The sequence below is a fragment of the Ursus maritimus genome, unplaced genomic scaffold (genome assembly GCF_017311325.1).
Source record: "Ursus maritimus isolate PB19 unplaced genomic scaffold, ASM1731132v1 scaffold_23, whole genome shotgun sequence".
Lineage (NCBI taxonomy): Eukaryota > Metazoa > Chordata > Mammalia > Carnivora > Ursidae > Ursus > Ursus maritimus.
The window spans coordinates 44,514,956-44,536,763 of NW_024424786.1; the positions used below are offsets into that span (position 1 = coordinate 44,514,956).

General features: G+C 55.9%; 1 protein-coding gene across 1 annotated transcript in view; it reads right to left on the reverse strand.

The window, feature by feature from the left end:
* The window catches only part of SHANK2 (SH3 and multiple ankyrin repeat domains 2), a 472,550-nt gene that overhangs the window by 406,088 nt on the left and 44,654 nt on the right, over window positions 1-21,808 (reverse strand). Inside the window, exons 3-5 of the mRNA XM_040639603.1 lie at window positions 6,145-6,348; window positions 2,667-2,738; window positions 299-407 (exon numbers count right to left, since the gene is read on the reverse strand). Coding sequence (XP_040495537.1) covers window positions 299-407; window positions 2,667-2,738; window positions 6,145-6,348 — 385 coding nt within the window. The remainder of the gene's footprint in view (window positions 1-298; window positions 408-2,666; window positions 2,739-6,144; window positions 6,349-21,808) is intronic.

Genomic DNA, 21,808 nt, shown 5'->3' on the forward strand with positions numbered 1-21,808 from the left:
GGGGGGGGGGGGGGGGGGGGGGAGGCACGCGGCAGCGCCAGACGCCTTACCGTCCACCCTTCCTTTGTTCGCTTACCCCGCCGCTGTGGATGAGCACCTACTGTGTGCCAGGCGCCGTGCTGCCTGCACGGATCAGCCCTTCTCATCCGGAACTCACGCAGGGTGAGAAAGGACTTTCAAAAACCACGTAAAGTCTAAGTGTTGCACACACATGGGGGATCTGATCACAGAAGCACGTTTTTGGACTGAGTCCGTGCTTCCGCGAGGCTTACCGAAGTCCTCTGCACCCGGCACCTACCTCCAGTATCCAGGTCATGGAAATTTGGGTCCAGGCCTCGTTCCAGCATTTTGACCATCTTCTCCACCGAACGGTGCTGAACGTGGTCCATGAATTTTTTCAGATTGGTCTAAGGGGAAAAATAAAAAAACAGCAATGTCTTTACAGGCCCCAGAAGGCTCCTTACAGGAAGGCCTCCTCCGTGGAGAGGGAGCCTCCCCTGCACGGGGCACTGCAGACCCACCAGGCAGCGGGTCGTTGTATTTGGAACTCCAGCACCAAGCTCGGAGTCCAGCGCGGGGCAAATGCAACCAGCCTGTCCTGGATGAAGGTTCTAGAAATCTCTTGCCTTTCACATCCGAGCCAAGAGCCACGGGACGTTCCTTCGCTTCTGAAAGGATGAGCCACCTGGGCCACTTTGAAAAACTAGTTTCAGGGTCCACCCCCGAGCTTCTGACTCCATCTCCGGGGAATGAGGCCCGAGGACTGATATTTATGCCTTCTAATCTCTAAAGCAGCAGGTGCAATGGAGAGCAGACAGGGCAGCCTCTCGGCTCGGCTAATCCACTTTTTGGTGAACCCTGTGACTCCGTGGACAGAAACAGGGATGCCTGATCACGGAGCAATTCAAGGTGAAAGGAGACAATCACTTCTCATGGGGTCAAAACAATCTGTGGGTCAACCCTGGTGGGGAGGGACGTTTCCCCAGCTTAGCCCGGCCTCGTCGGTAACAGAAAGCCTGATTTCCTGCCATGGAGCACATAGCCCCAGCCACCTGAGGATAACCACAGCATCCAATCTGCCTCAATCCGAAGAAGCAAACTCGTTGCTGGCCTGATTCTGCACCCCCTCCACACAGCACCCACGACGCGGGGGCAGCCACAGGGGCTCCGGGGCCCTCCAGCCCCCCCGACACAGGCCGGATCTCCACCTGCACACTCTACGTACATTCCAGGGCCAAAATTAACAAATGTCCAAAGACACAAGATACATTTGTGTTTACTTAACGCTTCCACTGCTATCCAGCAACTGGTTTTTTTTTTAATCCAAAAAGCACATTTTTATCTACACTTTAGAAGGTCTTCAAAAAAACTAGAAACTTTCAGACCCTGGGATCGAAACGCCACCATCCAGGCAGATTCCAGGGCTGGGCAGGGATGTGCATGAGGACTCAGAGCATTAGTTGTGCCACAAAGTTGTCAGTGCTCAGAGGACGGTCGGGACGCGCCAGTGGGCAGAGGCAGAAGGGCCAGGCAGAAGGGCCGCCACCGGCCACATCTGGACAATGGGAAGACATGACTAAGTAACGGTGCATAACCACTGAACACAGTAAAAATCCATGTACCTGTTGTAATACAAATGGGGAAAGAACAAAAGCCAGGGGAGCCCGATCGTTGCAAACACCCGCTTTGAGTTCACAGCACCAGGTAAGCTCGCCTGGGCAGCACCGGGGCGGGCCAGGGGCAGTGTCCACGCAGATCCCAACGTTGCCCTTCCTGTGCGCCATATCCTCAAGCATCCTCAGATACCACGCATCCTCCTCGCCACTAAGGTGGGCGTGACCACGATCCAGCCTCAGCATCCCGTGGACACGCACAGCGACCCCCACAGGGGGCAGGAGCTCCCGCCGCAAGCCCAGCCAGGAAGCAAGCGCTCGTGGACCGCACGCCACAGCTCTTGACCTCAACCCTGTCCTTCACGCCCCTGCCGGCCATGTGCCGGTCTCACCTCTGCGTGGTTTCCATGAACAGCTCTTTAACTGGCTCCGTGTTCAGTGTGTCTCTCTGTCGGCAGCAGTGGCTCAGAGAGAATGGCTTCCCCTCCTCCCAGAAACTCCCATGTGGGGTCGTGCACAGAGCAGTGACCCCTCTGACACTGTCCACATGCAAGTCGTCACCCAGCATGCTTTCGTCACATGGGAGAGGATGGCCGTGTTCTGCAGCTCTGGCAGACTCCCTTCTGGGAGGCACCCGGGAGGGCGTGTTCATTCACGTGGTTTAGTCAGGCCCACGTGGGCCACGTCCACGAAGGACACACACACCCGGGCAAGGCGTACACCATCCCCACGACACACGTGTCCGAACCCACCCTGCCTCAGAGCCTCACCTCGAGGGAACCTCGTGCTCCCCTGCCTGAGCTCCCACCGCTTCACGGAGCAGCCCTGCCCCCCAGCAGCCGGGCGGGCCTCCAGGAGCCAGCAGGAGAGGCAGCCCAGAGCACCTGCACATCCCGGCCCCGCCCAGCACGCCGTGCACGTGGCAGGTACGGGGTGGGGGGTGCTTCCCAGGAGGAGGAGCCCGCTGCCCAAGGAGCTCCCCTGGTCTGCAGAGACGGTAGCGCCACGTAGGAGACACGAGGCCGGTGTGCGAATGCCGCCATCCCCGCCTACCTTCGTGTGCAGCTTGGCCAGCTGCTTCTCGTCCAGAACGGGTGGCCTATACACACGCTTCTTGTATCGAAACTGCACAGAAACACAGGAAAAGAGAAGACACGTGAATAGGTCACAGCGTGCTCCAAGGAGACACGGCCTTGTCCTCCGCGGGAGGCTGGGGCCTCCCAGCAAGCTCCTCCTGCGTCAGGTAAACGAACTGTGTTCCTACCGCAAACCCATGACATTGCAGGAATCGTGCTGCGAGGGTCCACAGCCACGTGGCTGAAAAGCCACGGAAAGAAACGAGAGCAACCTGAGGGGACAAAGGAGTCGTACCCTCCCAGAGAAGCCATGGCCGGCACGCCTCTCGTGAGCCGCGATCGCGGTCCTCCGGCTGTGCGCGTGGCCCCGTCAACAAATCCGGACGTGTCTTGGACACCCAGCCCCATGAAGCCGGCCTGGTGGAACCAGCGTCCCCACTGCTGCCCCGCCCGGGACTCTCGGCCACGTTCATTCCCTCACACACAGCGCCCCCTCTGAGCCAGAACATTTCACCCCAACGCGGTCGCTGCCCGGGAGGACCATGCATGCGTCAGTCTGCCTCGAACCCCAGCACGTCCACCTCGCGCCCTGCCCGGGCCCCCACCCCTTTGAGGTTGGATGTGCTGGAGCCCGACGGAATGCTGGGGAGGGCACAAGCAGTCCGCACTCGTGAAGATTCCTAGTCGAGGCGTCTGCTCGAGTCCAGCCCCACCACTGTCCCGCCAGCTTCGGCCGGACGCTTCCCATCTGACACCAGCCTCCCGACCGGCCGGTGGGGAGGCCCGAGGATGGCACAGGAGCGTCCCGGCAAACACCGGCTCTGGACCGATGCGGCTGCACCCCTCCCCACACAACCCTCAATTCCGCCCTCCACAGCCCTCCCTGCGAGTCTGAACGAGCACAGGGTGGGGGACGTGAAGGTGTGGGGCAGCGGGGGAGCTAATCCTGACACCGTCTAATCCCACTTCCAGGTTCCAAAGCCACCACTTTACTCTCCTCTCCTCCCCCTGCAAACAAAACAGCAGGTTCACGACACATGAAATTCCCCTGTTGCACAGGCTAAAATTTGATTTTTTTTCTTTTAAGAGCCAATGTAAGCCCGTAGTGAAATCAGGAGGTTCCGTGAGACTCAGGTGGCTCACATTTCGGGACAACGTGTGCTGACCACAGGCTGCAGGTGTCCATCACCCTGCATGGAACTGGGAGGCAGGACCCCGACCCGTTTTGAGATTTCTGCCCCCGGTTCTAGACTCAAGCAGGACAGTATGTTCCGTGCACCCGGCGCCCTGGGCTGCAGCGAGCTCCCGTCCCCCCAGTCTTCCCCCACCAGACCTCTGAGACTTCTAGAGCCACTGGGAGTGACACCAGGAGAGGTGGGGCTCACTAGCTGACAAGTCTAACAGAATTCAAGTCACGTGGACTCGTGGTTATAAAGATACACTAGGGCGGGGACGCCTGGGGGGCTGGTCGGTGAAGCGTCTGCCTTCAGATCAGGTCATGACCTCAGTATCCTGGGGTCAAACCCCACATCGGGCTCCTTGCTCAGCAGAGAGCCTGCTTCTGCCTCTCCCTCTGCCTCTCTCTCTCTCTCTGCCTCTCATGAATAAATAAACAAAATCTTAAAAATAAAAACAACACTAAGGCTGCTAACACATCTTGGCAGGATGGGAAATGCCCAGAGGAGGATGTCTGTTTCCAGAGTCACCAGCATTTTTCCAGCTCATGGCCAAAGAGGAATGCAGGCTCTGGAAGGCAAAGCCTTTCCTGCTGTTTCCTCCATGTTTCCTAAGCAGCCAACCATATTCCACCGAAATTCTCAGAGGCGATGAGCTCACAGCCACACTGACGTGTGGAGCGCCAGGCCCATCTCACTTGGCACGAGGATCACCTGGTGAGACAGAGGCACAGGGAGATGGATACGTGGAGGTCCTACAACTCTTTCACGGCAAGGAGATTGCCAGCTTGTGCATGGGGCCCCTCACTGGAACCTCACGGACCCCTGACCAGGCCCGACTCATGTTCCCCCAATTTCAAAGCTGGGAACCTGAGGCCCAGAGAGGCTGTGTGGTGGGCTCAGGCTGCACAGCTCCCAGGACTGGACCGAGCCCGCCATGGGGCAATGCACACGCAGGAGCAGAGACGCTCCCCTGCAAACCTGTCAGCGTGGCTCCCGTGACACGAGTCCCCAGATAGGACAAGAGAGAGAGAACACCGCGTACCAGCCGTTCTAGGAACAGCAGCAGCGCCCTGCCCATGCCCTGTGCATCCCATGCCCTCCCATTCCATTCTTGGGGGTGAGCGGGGGACCAGCCAGGGTTGCCTTCTCCAACAGCCTCTCGGATCAAGAGTGGGCTCTGGACGTCCCGGTCTTCTCGCCAGGTTTCACTGTCATTATGGAAATTATCAGTCCCCAAATGAACCATTCATTCACTGTTCCCCGTCTGTCACCTCCCACTTGAGTGTCAGCCCCGTCAGACCAGAACCCAGACAGTCTTCTGCGCAGTGAACATGCCTAAAAAGTGTCTGGTACTTAGGTTCCCAACAGGGATTTTTCCACTGGATACCCATTTTACGGATGAGCAAACTGAGGTCAGAACAGGGAACCACAGGACGCCAAGTGGCACCCCACCTTTTCCTCCACCAAAACCCCTCCCTCCGGTCTGACACATGCTCTGTCTACACGGGGATCCCAATAACCTCAGCCTCGAAGTCACTATCAGGTTTAGAAATGTACGGATGAGATCTGGCCTTGGTCCACAACCTCTCTGACTTCAGAATGATCTCGTCACTGTGAATACCGCAGAACACACGTAGGTTGCTGAAGGGCCAGCTATGCGCCCACACGCGCAGCGTCTCCCTGTCTGATGGGGCTGAGATGAGTGTCATCGCCCGCTCCCAGTCCTGCTGAGCAACAGGAAAAATGCTGCTTGCATCCTTGTCTCATTCATCACAGGTAAAGACCGTGTGCAAACCTGGGGATGCGGCCAGTCGGGGGTCAGAGCATCAGAGGCTGGCGGCACACTTCGCATGGACCCGTCACACAGCAGGCCCACGGCTACGGCAGCACCAGCCCCCTGGGCATTCCCGGCAAGAAGCTGGAAGTCATGCTTCAGATCACAGCTGGACAGCCCCTGGCCACCCCACACCCCAGGGCAGGAAGACTGAGTCGGGGAGGCAGAAGCAACCCCACCCTGCACCCCCAGACCCACAGGTCCCGGTGACGGGAGCCTGAGTCAGACCCCTCGTGTGCACTTTCCAAATTCTCTCCAACAGATTCATCCAAACTACAGGAAGGAAACAAATGGACCAAACACTGCACAGCTGTCTGAAACCCCCAAATTACAGGCAACCGCAAGACCCCAAACTCACTTTTAATCCAAATCAAATCTGGAGTTTCGTGAAGGTCCTCCCCGCCCCCCACCGCGTGTCCAGGCCACGAGGCAGCCGCCAGTACCTCCAGGGAGGGGACGCCCTTGCCCACGGGCTGTGGGTACTCGCGCAGAAGCCGCTCCTCGTCCAGGAACTTCCCGTCGCGCCCGTTGCTGGCCGGCTGGAACAGCCCGTAGTTCAGGACGTCCTTCAGGCTCTGGGTCAAGGAGCACAGGATCCGCTGCTTCGCAACCCAGACAGTGGCATCCGGGTTAAACCGAATGCACTTCTGCGGGGAAGGAAAAGACCCCGATCAGTGGTGCGGCCCACCCCACCCAGCACGCAGCCAGAGACGTCAAGGTGCTTCTGTCCAGGTCCTCTGAGCAGCGGACCTCCCGGTGATCTAGGACGTCGCTTGGACGCAGATCCTGAGTAAATACAAAAGGAGAACGGTGCAGACGGAACCGTGGGCTTCGGTGGCCTTGCCTCGGATCCCCACGGCACCTGTGGTGGTGTTCTGGTTACCAACACGGCCTACTGCCTTGGGCCGCTCCTGCCCCCGAGTGGAGCTTCTCCAATCCCAGCGCTTGTGGCAACAGTGCCAACCCCCCCCCCAAGAAGAGCATCTGGGGCAGCAGGTCCGGGTCGGGCCCCCCAACCTGCACTCCTCACGAGTGTGGTCAGGGAAGCACTCTGTGAGGACCGCGGCTCAAGCAGATTATAGCAGGATTTAATTTTCACATCGGCGGCACGTCGACATCTCAGGTACGGATGGAGGTCTCAGCTCGTGACCTCTCAGATGGGAACGTCCACGGCAAGCGTCTGTGTGCCACGCAGACACTGAACACAACAGCCTTGGGACACCGACCCCCGCCCCCAAAGCAGAGAGGAAGGCAACGACGAAACACAGTGTGATTTAAAAATCCGATCAGTTGCCACAAGGGCTAATTTTTTTTTAAGATTTTATTTATTTGAGAGAGAGAGCGAGAGAGCATGAGCCGGGGGAAGGAGGGGGAGGAGAGGGAGAGGGAGAAGCAGACTCCCGGCTGAGCAGGGAGCCCGATGTGGGGCTCGACCCTGGGACTTGGTATCATGACCTGAGCCGAAGGCAGACGCTTAACCCACTGAGCCGCCCGGCGCCCCAACAGCTCATTTTTTAAAACTTCAGTAGTGTAGACAGCGCCTGCAAATCAATCCTGAAGACCTTCAAACCCGAACAGTGCCACGAAGAACCCAAAGGCCGCGTCTCGGCCATGCTCCTGGGTGCCTTCTGTGAGATTCCACCAGTAAGCCACAAAAACAAACACCAGGCCACGTCCACTTCTAACAGAGACTTCTCGTTTTCTCTTGAATTAAAATGATATTTTATTGAACAGCCGTGAGCAGGAGCTGAAGGGCTTGCTTTATCCCCGCAAAAACCTTCAGAAAGGACAGGAGGCTGGGGCCACTGTCTCCTGGGGGTTCTGCGTGCCCCGGGACGCAGCGGCCTCCTCCGTGAGCCTGAGCCTCTGGGAAGCCCCTCCCAGCAGGGAGAGCCAAGCCCGCTGCTCTCAACAACGGGGAACGTTGAGCAGGCAGCCTGGAATGCCACCGCCCAGGAAACCTGACCCGGGAGGCAGGAACGCTCCATCTGTCCATTGCTAGTATCAAAGGCTGAATTCACGGGTACCTCGGAGCTCCTCCTGGGGCTACCAGGCTGGGTGGGGGCCAGCTGCTCACGTCAGAGACACTTCATGACTGCCCGCACCCCTGCTCAGCCCTGGCTGAGGGGGAAGAGTACCTGGAAACTTCGGGACAACAAACTAGGTCTGTCCGACGTGACCAGGTGGGGCTGCGGATAACTCGCCACTTCCTGTGTCAGGAGTCCCCAGGGGCCTCCGGTTCTAACCACCCAGACACCCAACTCAAGTTCCCTCGGATACTAGCACCCTAGGAAGGCTGAGGCCTCCGCACGGCGGCTGCAGCAAAGGGGCTACCAGCAGGGAGGGCAGAGCGGAGCGTGGGCTGGGACCTGCTCCCAAGGGACCCATCTGATCGCAGGTGATCGCGGGTGATCAGAGTGCCCACTCCACTTTGGGCAGAGCCGGGGATGCGGAGTCTGTGCCCTGGGCGGGCCAGCCCTGCACAATGAAGAACCATCCTCCTCTAAGAAACATCAAGAAGGCCCCATTCAGAAACTTCCAGAAGGAGCAAGCGCTCAGCAGTCAGAAAGGCCTGCGCGTGCAGCCCGACTGCTCACACTAACCTTGTGATCCTGGGCAAACCCACCAGCCCAGCAGTCCCCGTTCCCAGGATGAAAATCACGGCACCTACACTGACCTAACTCGCGGGGCTGTTGTCGGGGTCAGACGAACGTAAATGATACATGCCGCTGGGGGATGACTGCGTCCTGCAAAACACGCTGACATCCTAACCCCCTTTATCTGTGCGTCTGATTTATTTGGAAATAGGGTCTTGGCAGATTTCATCAAGTTAAGATGAGGTCATAACAGAGTAGGGTGGGCTCCAATCCACTATGACTGTGTCCTTACGAACAAGGGAAACGTGGACACCGATATGCACATGCCACGTGAGGACAAATGCAGAGACGGAAGCATGCCGTCTGCACGTCAAGGAGCGCCACGGATCGCCAGCAGACGGCCGGCAGCCAGGACAGAGGCCTGGCCCCGACCTCAGGGAGGACCCAGCACTGCCCACACCCGGATCTCAGCCTCCAGCCTCCAGGACCACTAGACAAGACAATGCCTGCGGTTTCGGCCCCATCTGTGGTAGCGAATTACAGCGGCTCCAGGAACTAACACACGGAAAGGTGCATCACACCCGCCATCCTCTCAGAGAAGAGCCCAGAGGTCTGAGCACCCTGCTCCCCAGCAACCCCTTTCCTTCCACGTGCAATGGGTGCTACCTGCGTGCTCACACCCGCCACCAATAAAACCACGCTGCAGCCAGTTCAGAAGGCACCGGACAAATCCTGCTCCCCTTGCTCACCTACCCCTCATCGACCCCTTTCCTTACCCAGCACCCACCTCGGGCAGAGCCCGCTGCAAGCACAGTCCTGATGCGGGGATCCAGTCAGTGAATGACAGCCGGGAGCCAGAAAACCACAATGAGCAAACCAGCTCTAAGCCACGTTTGAAGTGGTGATGGGATGGGAAGGCAGAAAACAAATGCCCAATGAGCCCCCGAGGATGCCCCGAGGGAGGAGGAAGTCAGGCCGCCTGGGAGGGCACGCACACCCGGGACCGTGCCCATGAACAAAAAGCCACGTGAGAGTTTGGGATGGCATTTCAGGTCATGGGCTCAGCACAGGATCAGCAGGGGACGTAGCTGGAGAAGCAGCGAGTCAGGCAGGTGGTAGCTTTCTGCACCCCACTCTCACCTGATGCAGTAGTGAGAGCAGCTGGTACCATACTTCTGTCTCCATACAGCCCTGTGAGATGGGTATTCTTCATAAGCTTTTACAGGTGTTCTCAGGTAGGCGATTTGTGAGAGGACTTACATAGTACAGGGAGGACTGCACAGAATGTCAGGAATCCCAGAGCCCAGCCACTGCCATTAATGGGCTGCCTGAGGGAACACCTTTACTCCTCCAGCTTCTGTCTTCTGCATAAATGATCCTGTACCAGCACCAGGGCAGGCATGGGTGGGGGCACATGAGATGACTGAGATGGGGATCTTGCCCCTAAGGAGCTCAGAGCCTGGTGGGAGAGGACAATGATGGTGATGGTAGTGATGATGTTGGTGGTGATGGCGATGATGGTGATGATGATGGAGATGGTGATGATGATGGTGACGATGGTGATGATGGTGATGATGGTGATAGTGATGATGATGATGGTAATGATGGTGATGATGGTGACGATGGTGATGATGGTGGTGATGGTGATGATGGTGGTGATCATGATAATGGTGATGATGACAGTGATGATGGTGATGATGATGGTGGTGGTGATGGTGATGATAATGGTGATGATGGTGATGGTAATGATGGTGGTGATGGTGGTGATGGTGATACAGCTGTGGTTAACATTTATTGAATCTTAATATGCCAGGAACTATACTAAACTGTATTTACCTTCACCACAACCACGAGTGAGGACTATTATCATTATTATTATTGCTGTAGATACAATTATATAATTACATATCATATGTGATCTCATATGTAATGAATACAATGCATGTAATATACATTTACATTTAACAGATATGATTATGACTATTAATATAAAAACAATTATTATTATTATTCTCAGAAGGGGAAGCGGAGCCTCAGAGTCTCACGTAACTACCCCAAAGCCACATGTCTGGAAAGTGGTGCAAGTTCAGGGCGAACGCAAGCCGAGTCCGCCCGGCTCCTAGAGATTTAACTGATGCTTTATTTCCTCTCCATACACACCTGGCCACCCTCAGAACACAACATACTTGACAGTCCCTGAGAAAACTGGGCGGAAACTTAGGGTCAGCTTGCTTAAGGATCAGGGAGACACTGCCTTTGTTCTGAGTTTCCAGTTACCTGTTACTTTGTCCCGATGCTGAACATGGACGGTTACAAGGCAGAAACAGTTTAACCTCCATAACAAAGGACTATATTGGGGAGATTCTAAATAATTGTTTTCAAAGAAGTAAAATCTCGCCTCTGACATGTCGGTAGCTTTGAAAAGTGGACAAACTGACAAAGCGCCGGGCACGCTGGCGTTGGGAAGATGCGCGGCACACGGCCCCACCGACATACCATGGCTGTGTCTCTGGAACAGCAGGCGAGAGCGACGGTCTTCTTCCCCCTACGGCCGGGCTTCGGGGGCCCTCGAAGAGCAGCAAAGCACATGCAACAAAGATATCGACCCAGTACGAATTCACGACTGAAAACCACTTGCAACCAGCTCCTCAGCCTGACGACCGTGGGACGGTTACTCTAACAGGGCGCTTGACACAAAGGAACATGCTGGCCGTGACCTAAGCACACAGGGCAGGTGAGCACATGGGGAATTAGACCCCAAGGGACAAATCACGGTCACCAATCTCACAAGCCAAGCCGGCCCAAACTGACCCCCACCCACACCTCCACCTCTGCCCTAGTCCCCCACTCTTTTTATCCTCACCCTCCTTCCAAATCTCAACGGTGGGACCACCTCCGACTCCAGAATCCCGGGAGATGGGCTCCTGACTCCTCTCCGGACTTCACCTTCTGGATCAGCCTGGGTTCATCTACAGCCTCGAATGTTTGAGTCCCCACCTGCGCCTGCCACTGCCCAGCAGGCCCCCATCCGTTCTCACCTGGGTCACTCCAGCAGCCCCTGCACAGAGCTCACCTGCCTGTCTCTCAGAACCACACAACTTCACTCCAGTCCCATCACCTGTGTCCCCTCGTGACCCAATCTCTCAAATGCCTGCACTCCCACCGAAGGGACACAGGGAAGGAATCACTGATCTGGACCCCACCTCCTTGTCGGGACATGCCCTGCCTATCAATGCCCCCCTCTGCCCTTGCCCCGACCCCATACACCTGTGCACCTGTGCGCGCGCACACACACACACACACACACACACACACAGAAACATACACACACATACATTCAGGCAATGCCAAACCACTCTCAGTACTTCTCTGGCACGTCAGGCCGTGTGTGTCCCTGTGCACCTGTGCCTCCAGCTAACCGTCCCTTCCCCTCCTCACCTGCCAGCTGAAATCACACCTTTCCCAACTGGGATCAGGATTCACCCATTCTGGCCTCCCCCAAGGTTGAGCTGACCACGGAGTGTCCTGAACTGAACCCAAGGAACTAGTCTGCGCACCCACGGAGCACAGTCCAAGCTAACCAGCTGACCCCTGCTCCCTCCTGTCCGGCCTGTGGGTCGGCTGACCCCTGCTCCCTCCTGTCCGGCCTGTGGGTCGGCTGACCTCTCCTCCCACCTGTCCGGCCTGTGGGTCATGGCCTCTCCATCCTGCTTTCTTTCCTATAGGAGGGACAGACCAGCGTGTACTTTGCCTTATGACATTTCAGTAACTATCACTCTTTGATGTCCTGGTGCAACACCCCAAACACCGAGAGGTCCAGATCCACCTGAAAAACCTCCCCGAGTGTCTGGACTGAGCTGGGTGGGTTTAAGATACGGAAAACTTGCAAGTGGATGTAACGACACCTCCAAGACCCAATCAGAGTGGCTTCTCCCTTGAGGAGCAGTGCATTCATGGGGGGTTGGGAAGGAGGTGGGAACTACAAAATCCAAAAGCAAGAGCAGGCCTCTGTGACCGACATCAGCCTCGGTTTAAGGATCTGTCCAGGAAGCTCCTAGGTTCCTTCAGGCCAGCTCCAGCTCTTTTCAGGTTTTCTCAGCCCCCAGAGGCCCTGACCCCCTAGAGAGAGGCATATTCAAGCACCGGGAAACCTGCACATCTTCTTCTAGGATGTCCACCCAACCCCAGGCACGTGGCCCCACCCCAACCCCCAGCTGATTAGCGCTCCTCCCTACTCCACGCTACGAGCTGCAACAGGAGAACAAGGGTGTGTGTCTATTTGTGGCACAGCCGTGCCTGAAGCTCCGTAAGTATTGCTAGAACTGCACTGAACACCACGTTTCGGAAATGGACAGCTCCCGGGTCACATAAGCCAACATAGAGTAGGGTCTGGTCGGGACCACAGGGAGGATGGTGGGAGCTGCCACGACCGAGCGCTCGCTTAGTGCCCAGGGCACTGTGAACACGCTATCTTGTTAGCATACAGCAACGATCTGGAGAGGGCAGACGGCCCCCACGCTTGCAGAATCGTAAGCGGCACAGCTCTGGCCGGCTGGATGGTTAACCTGTATGCAACTCCACCCTCCACTGGTAAAGCTCACGGCCAAACTCAATGTAAAATGAGATTTCCAGTAGGAGAGAAGCCCACTCTCCTGCTTGGCCAACGTGAGTTGTAGCCTCTCTGCAAGCTGTGAGGTTAACAACCGAGAATCCCAGGATACAAGCCAAAGAACGCTGGCCTTGGGGACGGGGAGGCAGACGCCCAGTGTGGGTCTGCCACGTACACTGTGCCTAGCTGTTTTCTAGGGCTGTCTTAACAAAAGAGCACATCTGGGGGCTTACAACACGGGCATTCGTTGCCTCCCCGTCCTGGAGGCTGGAGGCTGGAAGCCCGAGATGCAGGTGCGGACAGAGCTTGGTCCTCCTGAGGCCTCTCTCCTTGGTGTGTCGATGGCTGTCCTTTCCCTGTATCCTCACGGGGTCACCCCTCTGTGTGCATCTGTGTCCTGATCTCCTTTTAAGACACCATTCCTGGGGCGCCTGGGTGGCTCAGTCGGTTAAACGTCTGCCCTTGGCTCGAGGCATAATCCCAGGATCCTTGGATTGAGCCCCGCACCAGGCTCTCTGCTCAGCGGAGGAGTCTGCTTCTCTTTCTGCCCCTCCCCCCACTCGTGCTTTCTCTTTCTGTCTCTCAAAAGTAAATAAAAAATCTTAAAAAGATACCATTCCTATTGGATGAGGTCCCACCTGACCAAAGTCATTTTACCTTCATCATCTCTTTAAAGATCCCACCTCCAAATATACTCACCACCCGAGGTGCTGGGGGTTAGAACTTCTACACAGAGATGGGGGTGGAGGGACCACTCAGCCCATAACACTGTGACCAGGGCCAGTCTCAGCCTCACACGAAGCACCACATGCTCTGGGTGGGCCACGTCTGTGTTGTCAACTAACACACACGATCCACAGAGGAGCAAAAACTCTGCGCTCTGGGGCTGTGTGCCCACCGCTGCCCGAGTGGTCGGCCTATGGGGGCAGGAGGAGGCAGAAGCTGGACAAGACTGTTTTTTTTTTTTTAAAGATTTTATTTATTTATTCGACAGAGATAGAGACAGCCAGCGAGAGAGGGAACACAAGCAGGGGGAGTGGGAGAGGAAGAAGCAGGCTCATAGTGGAGGAGCCTGATGTGGGGCTCGATCCCATAACGCCGGGATCACGCCCTGAGCCAAAGGCAGACGTTTAACCGCTGTGCCACCCAGGCGCCCCTGGACAAGACTGTTTTTGACTTGCAACAACAGGACAACAGAATCCTGCGGAAGAGAGCAGACTGGCTCCAGATCTGTTCTGGGTCCTGTACGATGGGGGTGACGGCAGTGGTCGTTCCGTGAGATCTCCACGAGGGTCCGGAGCAGAAAGAACGGTAAATATACTGCATAACACACGCATCGTTCGAGTGCGCGGTCAGGAGGCCGGGGCAAACCATCAACAACGCCAGGCTGCACCGCGCAGACACACTCCGTCCGCCCGCTCCCACACACTGTCGGCTCACATTCCCCAGACGGGACTTCAACCCACCTCACCCTTGACTTCCACCCAGAAAAAGTTAAAAATACAAAGAGAGGGAGAGCTGCCGAGGCATTTGGGGGTAGTGGTGCCAAGGGCACACCCCCTGCATCGCCCTGGACCAGCTCCAGGAGCCAGCGCTGGAGACACAGACCCCAGTGAGAATAAACAGCCCAGCAGCATTCAGCAAGAACTCGGAAGGTTTGGAAAGAAACCCAAGCTTCTGAGCACATCGCTCATGGCAAAGAAGTGCGTTTCAACATTCAAAACTTCCTCTGGGTCACACTTTATGTCCTTATCAGTGCTTTTATGATGCGTTGTAAAAGAGCCATGCTAAACGCAACGTGCCAGGAGCCATTTTAAGGTGAATTCAGGCACGTTTGGGCCTTGAACAGCTGCTCGTGCACAGCGTGCAGATTTGCACACGTCCGAGAAACAGCCGGCACCACAGAACCCAAACCGAGACTGGGCGGGTTCCAACACAACCGTCCAAACAAAACCATGCTTCCGCTGTGGACAGAGACCTCCCAGGCTGGAACCTGGGGCAGCAAACAGGGAAACATTCTCTCGGGTAACACATGAAGCTCCAAATAAGGGATTTCTAGGGAAGAAGAAATGCTGGGTGACCTTGACTGATAAGGGCAGCCCGGTCTGAGGACGCTGAAGTCCAGGAGGCGCGCTATGGATTGTTCAACACGAATGAAGGATAAAGAGGCTGTGTACTCGTTTTTCCAACCACAGTGAGATTCTCCAAACAGTAAGAGCCTCATCGCCACCTGCTGCTCTGTGGAAGTGGTGGGAAAACCACGTGCTGTGGCTCATTTCTAAGGGGCTAACTGGCAGTGCTTGGCCATTGTCAAGGGGACGGGACACAGAGGCACTGGCCTGGAATCCGTCAGTGACTCAAGCCCTCCCTGGAGGCGAGTTCATTCTCCTCTTTCACTAGCCATCGTCGGGGGGGGAAGGGGTGCTCCGGAAGTAGAGTGGAGGAAAGGACATTCTGGGGGGGGGGGATCACGTGGTCCTGACCTCCAACACATCTCATGTGCTCCTGGAGGTTAGGATTAGCACTCCTGAGCCCAAAGAGACACAAAGAAAGCTCAGAAGGGCTCCCAGACACACACAGCTGTGAGAGGCGGGGCTGCAGATCCCTGGGTCCCAGCAGCGAACACAGAGCCATGGGTCAGCACGCAGGGGCCGAGAAGTGGCCGGGAGACGGGCAGGGGGCAGGGGGAGGCCGTGGTGGATGCAGCACGGACACTGTGGGGTAAGACCCCCGTCCATCCAGAGACGAAGCGTGTGAAAAGAAAGGTCAAAACTGAGGGCAGGAGTCAGACCTGGCAGGAGGAGTCACAGAGATCGGACCACAGAAGGTGCCGGAAGAGAAGTGCCGCGTCCTTGGCTTTAACGCAGAAAATTAAATATGGATGGTTTGTGCCCTGGCACTGCCACCTTCTGGGTAACTCTTATCAGCCTGGGACACCGGGGGAGGAGGAGAGATCCGCTGCTCATCGGCGTGGCCTTTGAACTGCAATGTTCTCAACACAATGTGAGACTTACAAAGCTTTTTCACGGAATGTGTACTAATTCCAGACCAAAGCCACTTCCCCAAATGTTATTTTCTCAGAGAGATTTAAGTAGGTATTAAGTCGAAGCTTAAGCAGAAGGGCACAGCAACGCAGACATTTGTCACAGGGGCTACGGAGACCCCGGCAAGCCGGGCCGACCGCTGTCCTATGTGAAACATTAACCTAATACCCAACAGGAGATGCAGCGTGGAATCCCTACAACACACAAAACTGATGCTGGTTAAATGCGGTTTTTAGGGGGTTTGATTTTGTTTTGTTAATGATGCAAATGAAAGCAAAGCCCCTCTCGGCCTTCAGCCAGCTGCCACGCGAGATGAATAATGACCCACACGATCGAGGCCCCCCCTGGAGCCGTCCGTGTTTTAAACCACTTACAACTGCTAGTTTCCTGATTAAAACTGTGCAGTATAAACCACTCCATTTACGGACAATGAGGATGATTACCATCACCACATCACAGAGAAAATGGAGGCAGAGGGAAGTCAGGGGCCGGGCAAGAGGGGCTCTCTTTGGCCTTAGCACCAGAGTCCATGCCTTCCATCCCCCCAAAAAGGGATCCAAATGGGCACCACAAAGACATAGCAGGGCCACTCCGGGTAGAGCTCAAAGATCCAGACCGTCTGTTTCCGTAATGCAGAAGGGATGGGCGGAGGGAGGGAGGAAGGGAGAGACTGAGAGATGGAGAGATGGATGGGTGGATTGATGGAGATGAAGGGATGGCTGAAGGGATGGATGGATGGGTAGATAGATGGCTGGGTGGGTGGAGGGACGGATGGATGCGCGGGTGGATAGATGGGTGGAGGGAAGGACAGATGGAGGAAGGGATGGAGGGATGATGGATGGCTGAATGGATGGAGGGACGGATGATGGATGGAGGGATAAATTAAAGGATGGATGGAGGGATAATGGCTGGGTGGATGGAGGGAGGGATGGATGAAGGATGGAGGGAAGAATGGAGGGATGACAGATGGGTGTATTGAGGGAGGGACTGATGATGGATGCAGGGATGGATGGAAGGATGGAAGGATGGAGGGATGGATGGACAGATATATGGATGGATGCAGGGAAGGATGGAGGAAGGGATGGAGGGATGATAGATTGGTGGATAGATGGAGGGTGGGAGGAATGGAAGGATAAATGGATAATTGGTGAATGTCAAAGAAAGAAGTCTCAAAAATATACTCCTAGATGTTAAAAGTAAGTTATGAATGACATTCCCAGTATGATGCCAGCTGTATATGGTTTTTTTTACACAACACAATGCTGTATAGTGATCACTAGTGCATACGAACAAAGAGCAAGAGACGAGAGAGACTCACACTGAATTCATGACTATGTCTGCCTCTGAGGAGAGGGCACTGGGCATGAGGACCACAAGACTTTGACTTTAGCAGGAAAGTTTTAATCCTAGGATTAAGAAGTGATAAGATGCGGGACACTTGGGGGGCCCCATCAGGTTAGCATGGACTCTTGATTTCAGCTCAGGTCATGATCTCAGGGTTGTGAGATCGAGCCGCTCATTGGGCTCCACACTGGGCATGGAGCCTGCTTGAGATTCTCTCTCTCCCTCTTCCTCTGTCTCTCCCCCCCCCATGCACATTCTCTCTCTCTCTCTCTAAAAAAAAGAAAGTGACAAAATGCTAATCACTGTCAATTATTCATAATAGATACACTGGTATTTATGATACTATTCTTTGATTTGTCCTAAATTTTTAATTTTCTTACATTAAAGAAAAAATGAACAGCATCAAACCAAGACGTAAGGCCATTTCTCAGCTTCTTAGGGGTCTCCTTGGCAGGACTGGAGTCAACCCTGGGCCACACTGCAGGCACTCAAAGCTCTTGAAGGAAGGACATTATCACCATCACCTCCTTCAGCCCACTGGGTCCTCTTGACTTTTCTTTCAGGGCAGAAAATGTGCTCAAGTCAGAGTCATGTACAACTAATTTTCTAATTAAGTCTAAAATCCCAAACGAATTTCCTTTTGGTAGCAAACCAGCAGGCAGGAAAGAGTGTGCTCTGAGACAGGAAGATCCAGAAACAAAATGGCTGCCTGAAAGACGGAGACCTTTTTTGATGCAAGAGTTTTTCATGTCTGTGTTGCCTGGGCTACTGGATCACGTGTGAGGCCGTGGCATGATCACGTTCAAGGCACCAGTGTGGTAAGTGTTGGTCTCGGGGGCGGGGGGCAGTCAACTGAAGAAAACATGGCTCTGCCTCCCAGTCCACACACTGCATGACTCCACTCATAGGGAAAGTCCCGAGAAGGCAAATCCATAGGGACAGAAAGCAGGTGGGTGGTTGCCAGGGGCTGGGGGGCAGGGGGACGGGGGCTGACTGCTGATGGGCAGGGGTCTCCTTCTGGGGTGGTGAGAATGTTCTAAGATTGTGGTGATGGACGTACTCATCTGGGAATTTACCAAAACCCTTTGAACTGTACACTTTTAATGGGCAAATTGCATGGAAAGGGAATTATATCTCAATTTTTAAAAGAAATCTTTTCCCCTGTGCTGAGAAATTATCAAGATGCAGGCATCACATGTTAGAACTCGCTGATGCCAGGGGCGCCTGGGGGGCTCAGTCGGTGAAGCATCTGCCTCCGGCTCAGGTCATGATCCCAGGGTCCTGGGATCGAGCCCCATGAGGGGCTCCCTGCTCAGTGGGGAGCCTGCTTCTCCCTCTCCTCCCTGCTCTTGCTCTCTCTCCCTCTCTGTTTCTCTCTCTCAAATAAATAAATAAAATCTTAAAAAAAAAAATATGCCGACACAAGTCACAGGGAAGGAGCCTTCGAACAGCCAGGGCACAGTCTCGTGCAAGAGCCGCACCTGCTCCGACCTCATCGACGGTCATCAGGAACCTGTCCGTGGGTCTCTGCCCCCATCCACACCACCCTGGATTCTTGCAGGAGCCTCCTACCTGCTTCTACTACCTTCGCTCCTCGGGGGCCCCACAAACTGCTCAGATGTCACCCCCTCGCCCGCCGGAGGCGAGGGTTCAGACAACATCTTTCCCTCTCTCACCAGACATTGCTCATTCAGACACACCAGCCGCGGGGGCCAAGGATGCACAAGCCAGACCGGGAGCACTGGTGGAGAGAGACGCTGGCCACGCAGTCACCGAGCGCGCACCTGCAGAATCACGGTCATGCAGGGGGCGCAGGGGAAGCAAGGGCCATGAGGACACCTCAGGTGGGATCAGCGGGGCAGAGGAGGTGCACCGTGTCCTATCCGATCTTTAGCCTTAAACAGTAAGAGCTCCTAGGGGAGGCTGATGGGACGCGGTGGGACTGTGTTTACATGGCAAGCAGTCGCCTGGGGCGCTGCGTGGACTCTCCTGGTCCAGGGGGAAGACGGCAGTATGGACAGCCTGGACACAGAGACAGACAGGAGAGCCCGGGTCCGAGGGGTCCAGATGGTGCAGGACAGGACCTGGCGGTGGACTCCGGTAAGGGGCCTGGGGAGATGGAACTCTGGGGTGACCCCGGGGTGTTGGCTTGGACAACAGAATCAAGGCTCACAGCCAAAAAATGCAAACAACCCAACTGGCTGTCTGCTGGGGGATGGACGAACGGAATACAGTCCATCGGCGAAATGCTCCTTGCCAAGAAGAGGGAAGAAACCCTGGCAGGTGAACCTTAAAACTCTTCCACTGAGTGAAAGAAGTCGGACACGGAGGCCACATCCTGTAGGACCCCATAATACGGAATGCCCACAACAGTGACCACAGAAACAGGACGCATGTTAGTGGGTGTCAGGGGCTAGAAGTGGGCGAGGACAAGGGACAGGCAGGTGGCGATGGAAGATCCCACAGCCAGATGGCGGTGACGTCTGCACGACTCGGCAAAGTCACTCAGAATCACTCAATAGGTATCCTTAATGTGAGTGAACTTCATGGCTTGTAAACTATGCCTAATTTAAATTTAACCACTAGCTGAGAGAGGGAACAGCAGTGGGACCAGGCGTGGGGGTCAGAGAGAGGAAGGGAGGGTCCCGGCATCCGCTCCAGGCAACGTGAGTTTTCACTGAGCAGATGTCAAGGGAGAGTGAGCTCTGCCCCCTGGATGGGAGGTCAGAGCTGGAGATGCGGCCGTGGCTGTGGCCGTCCCTCGCTCAGACATGGTCACAGAGGCCCTGGGTGTGGGAAGAGGATGGAGCGAGCCCTGGAACTCCTGAGCTCTGCACTGAGAGGTGAGTAGAAGGCAGGGGTCCCTAGGGGAAGAGGAGGGATTCCAGGAAAAGGACTCTGGTTTAGATGGGAAACGAGCCCCTGGCGGAGCAGAGCCAGGGAGCCAGGCATGGCCTGCCCCCTCCTCCCCCAGCTCAGCCCCCACACCACTCAGCCCCCCAGGGCCAGGACATCGCAGAGAGCAAGGCAATGGGATACCCGACCCACAGACCATCTGGAAAGACAGTCCTAAGACAAACCTTCGTGGAGGGGAGGTGGGAGATGGCTTGTTCCCAGAAGCCTGGCCCCCACGAACTCCTTCAAGAAGACACATAGCCCTCACCTCCTGAGGGGCCAAGAGTAAAGAATGTGTGCCCACCAACGTGCTCGAATAGAGTTTTTCCTTCCTGCCCAGACCTTCCAGAACCTTCTCTCATGATGGATGTCTCTGTAGAACGAGCAGCCAAGAGGGAACACCAGAGGCTTGATTCACAGCTACCAAACGAGGAGAGGGACTCGGAGATTGCCAAGACGGGTGAAGAAGTCCCAACACTCAAAGTCACAGAAGACCTCAGATAAGACCAAAAACAGTGACATGTCTGCGACAAAAGGTGAGGAAGGGATTAAAACCTGGGGGGGGGAGGTGGGACCTCTCTGCCGCGGGTGTTCTAGTTTGATCCTCAATGACAAGCGGAAGGCCACGGTCACTTGGAAACCAAGCATGTCTGACAGTCCATTTGGAAGCAAGTGATAGATGGTGGAGTGTCCCCGTCAGCTGATACGTGCGGAGGGCCGCCGGGCACCGCGGGGACATGGCGGGCACCACGGGGACGTGGCAGGCACTGCGGGGATGCAGCGGGATGCTGCTTTGGGGGAGAAGTTCGAGTGTGTGCGCCAGAGGGGGGGACGGATGAACAGCAATAAATTGTCTTTGAGGGGGTCAGGCTCACAGCTCAGATGCTTTTTCCTGAATGAAATAACAAAGCTGAAGATACGTAATGAACGGAAGCATCCGAAAGCAAAAGAGGAGAGACTCATTCTCCCAAAGCACCTGCCGGGAGGGGGCCGGTCCCTGTCCCTCGTGGACCCGTCCGGACGGGTCGTGGTGGACCCGATGGACAAGGGCCTGGCAGCTACCGCCGACCGAACCAGGGCCAAGCCCTGGGCCAGCGGTGGGTGCTGGGGTGGGCGCTGTGTGCACCCAAGGAGGGCCCGTCACAGGCTCCTCCCGCCCTCCCCGGGATGGGCCACCCAGGGCGCGTTAGAAACCAGACCGCCGTGAGCTCAGGGCCAGCTCTGCTCCCACTTCCCTCAAAACTACAAATAACAGAGGAGCTGGAGTTTGTGCTGATTTTCACACATGCTGCTCGCTTAAAGGCCCCGGGTGCTGACCGGTACTGCATTCGACCCCACGGTGAGCCCTGCATGGCCCTGTGAGGGACTCTGTTCTGCTGAGGCCGCAAGGAGGCCGGCCAGACGCACCCGCTAAGAGGTGGAAAACCTCCTCCCACTGGAGGAGGGAGACTCGGAACACAAGTCACTTAAAGAAGAGACAGGTCCAGACCACACCTGGGTGGGGGGGACGCGCCAGGGACGGGAGAGGGGCAGCCTCCTGGCTCCCTGAGACACTGCCTCCCCTTGGGCGGGCGGACACAGGGGTGACAAACTGGCACAGCGGCTCCCACGGTGCCTC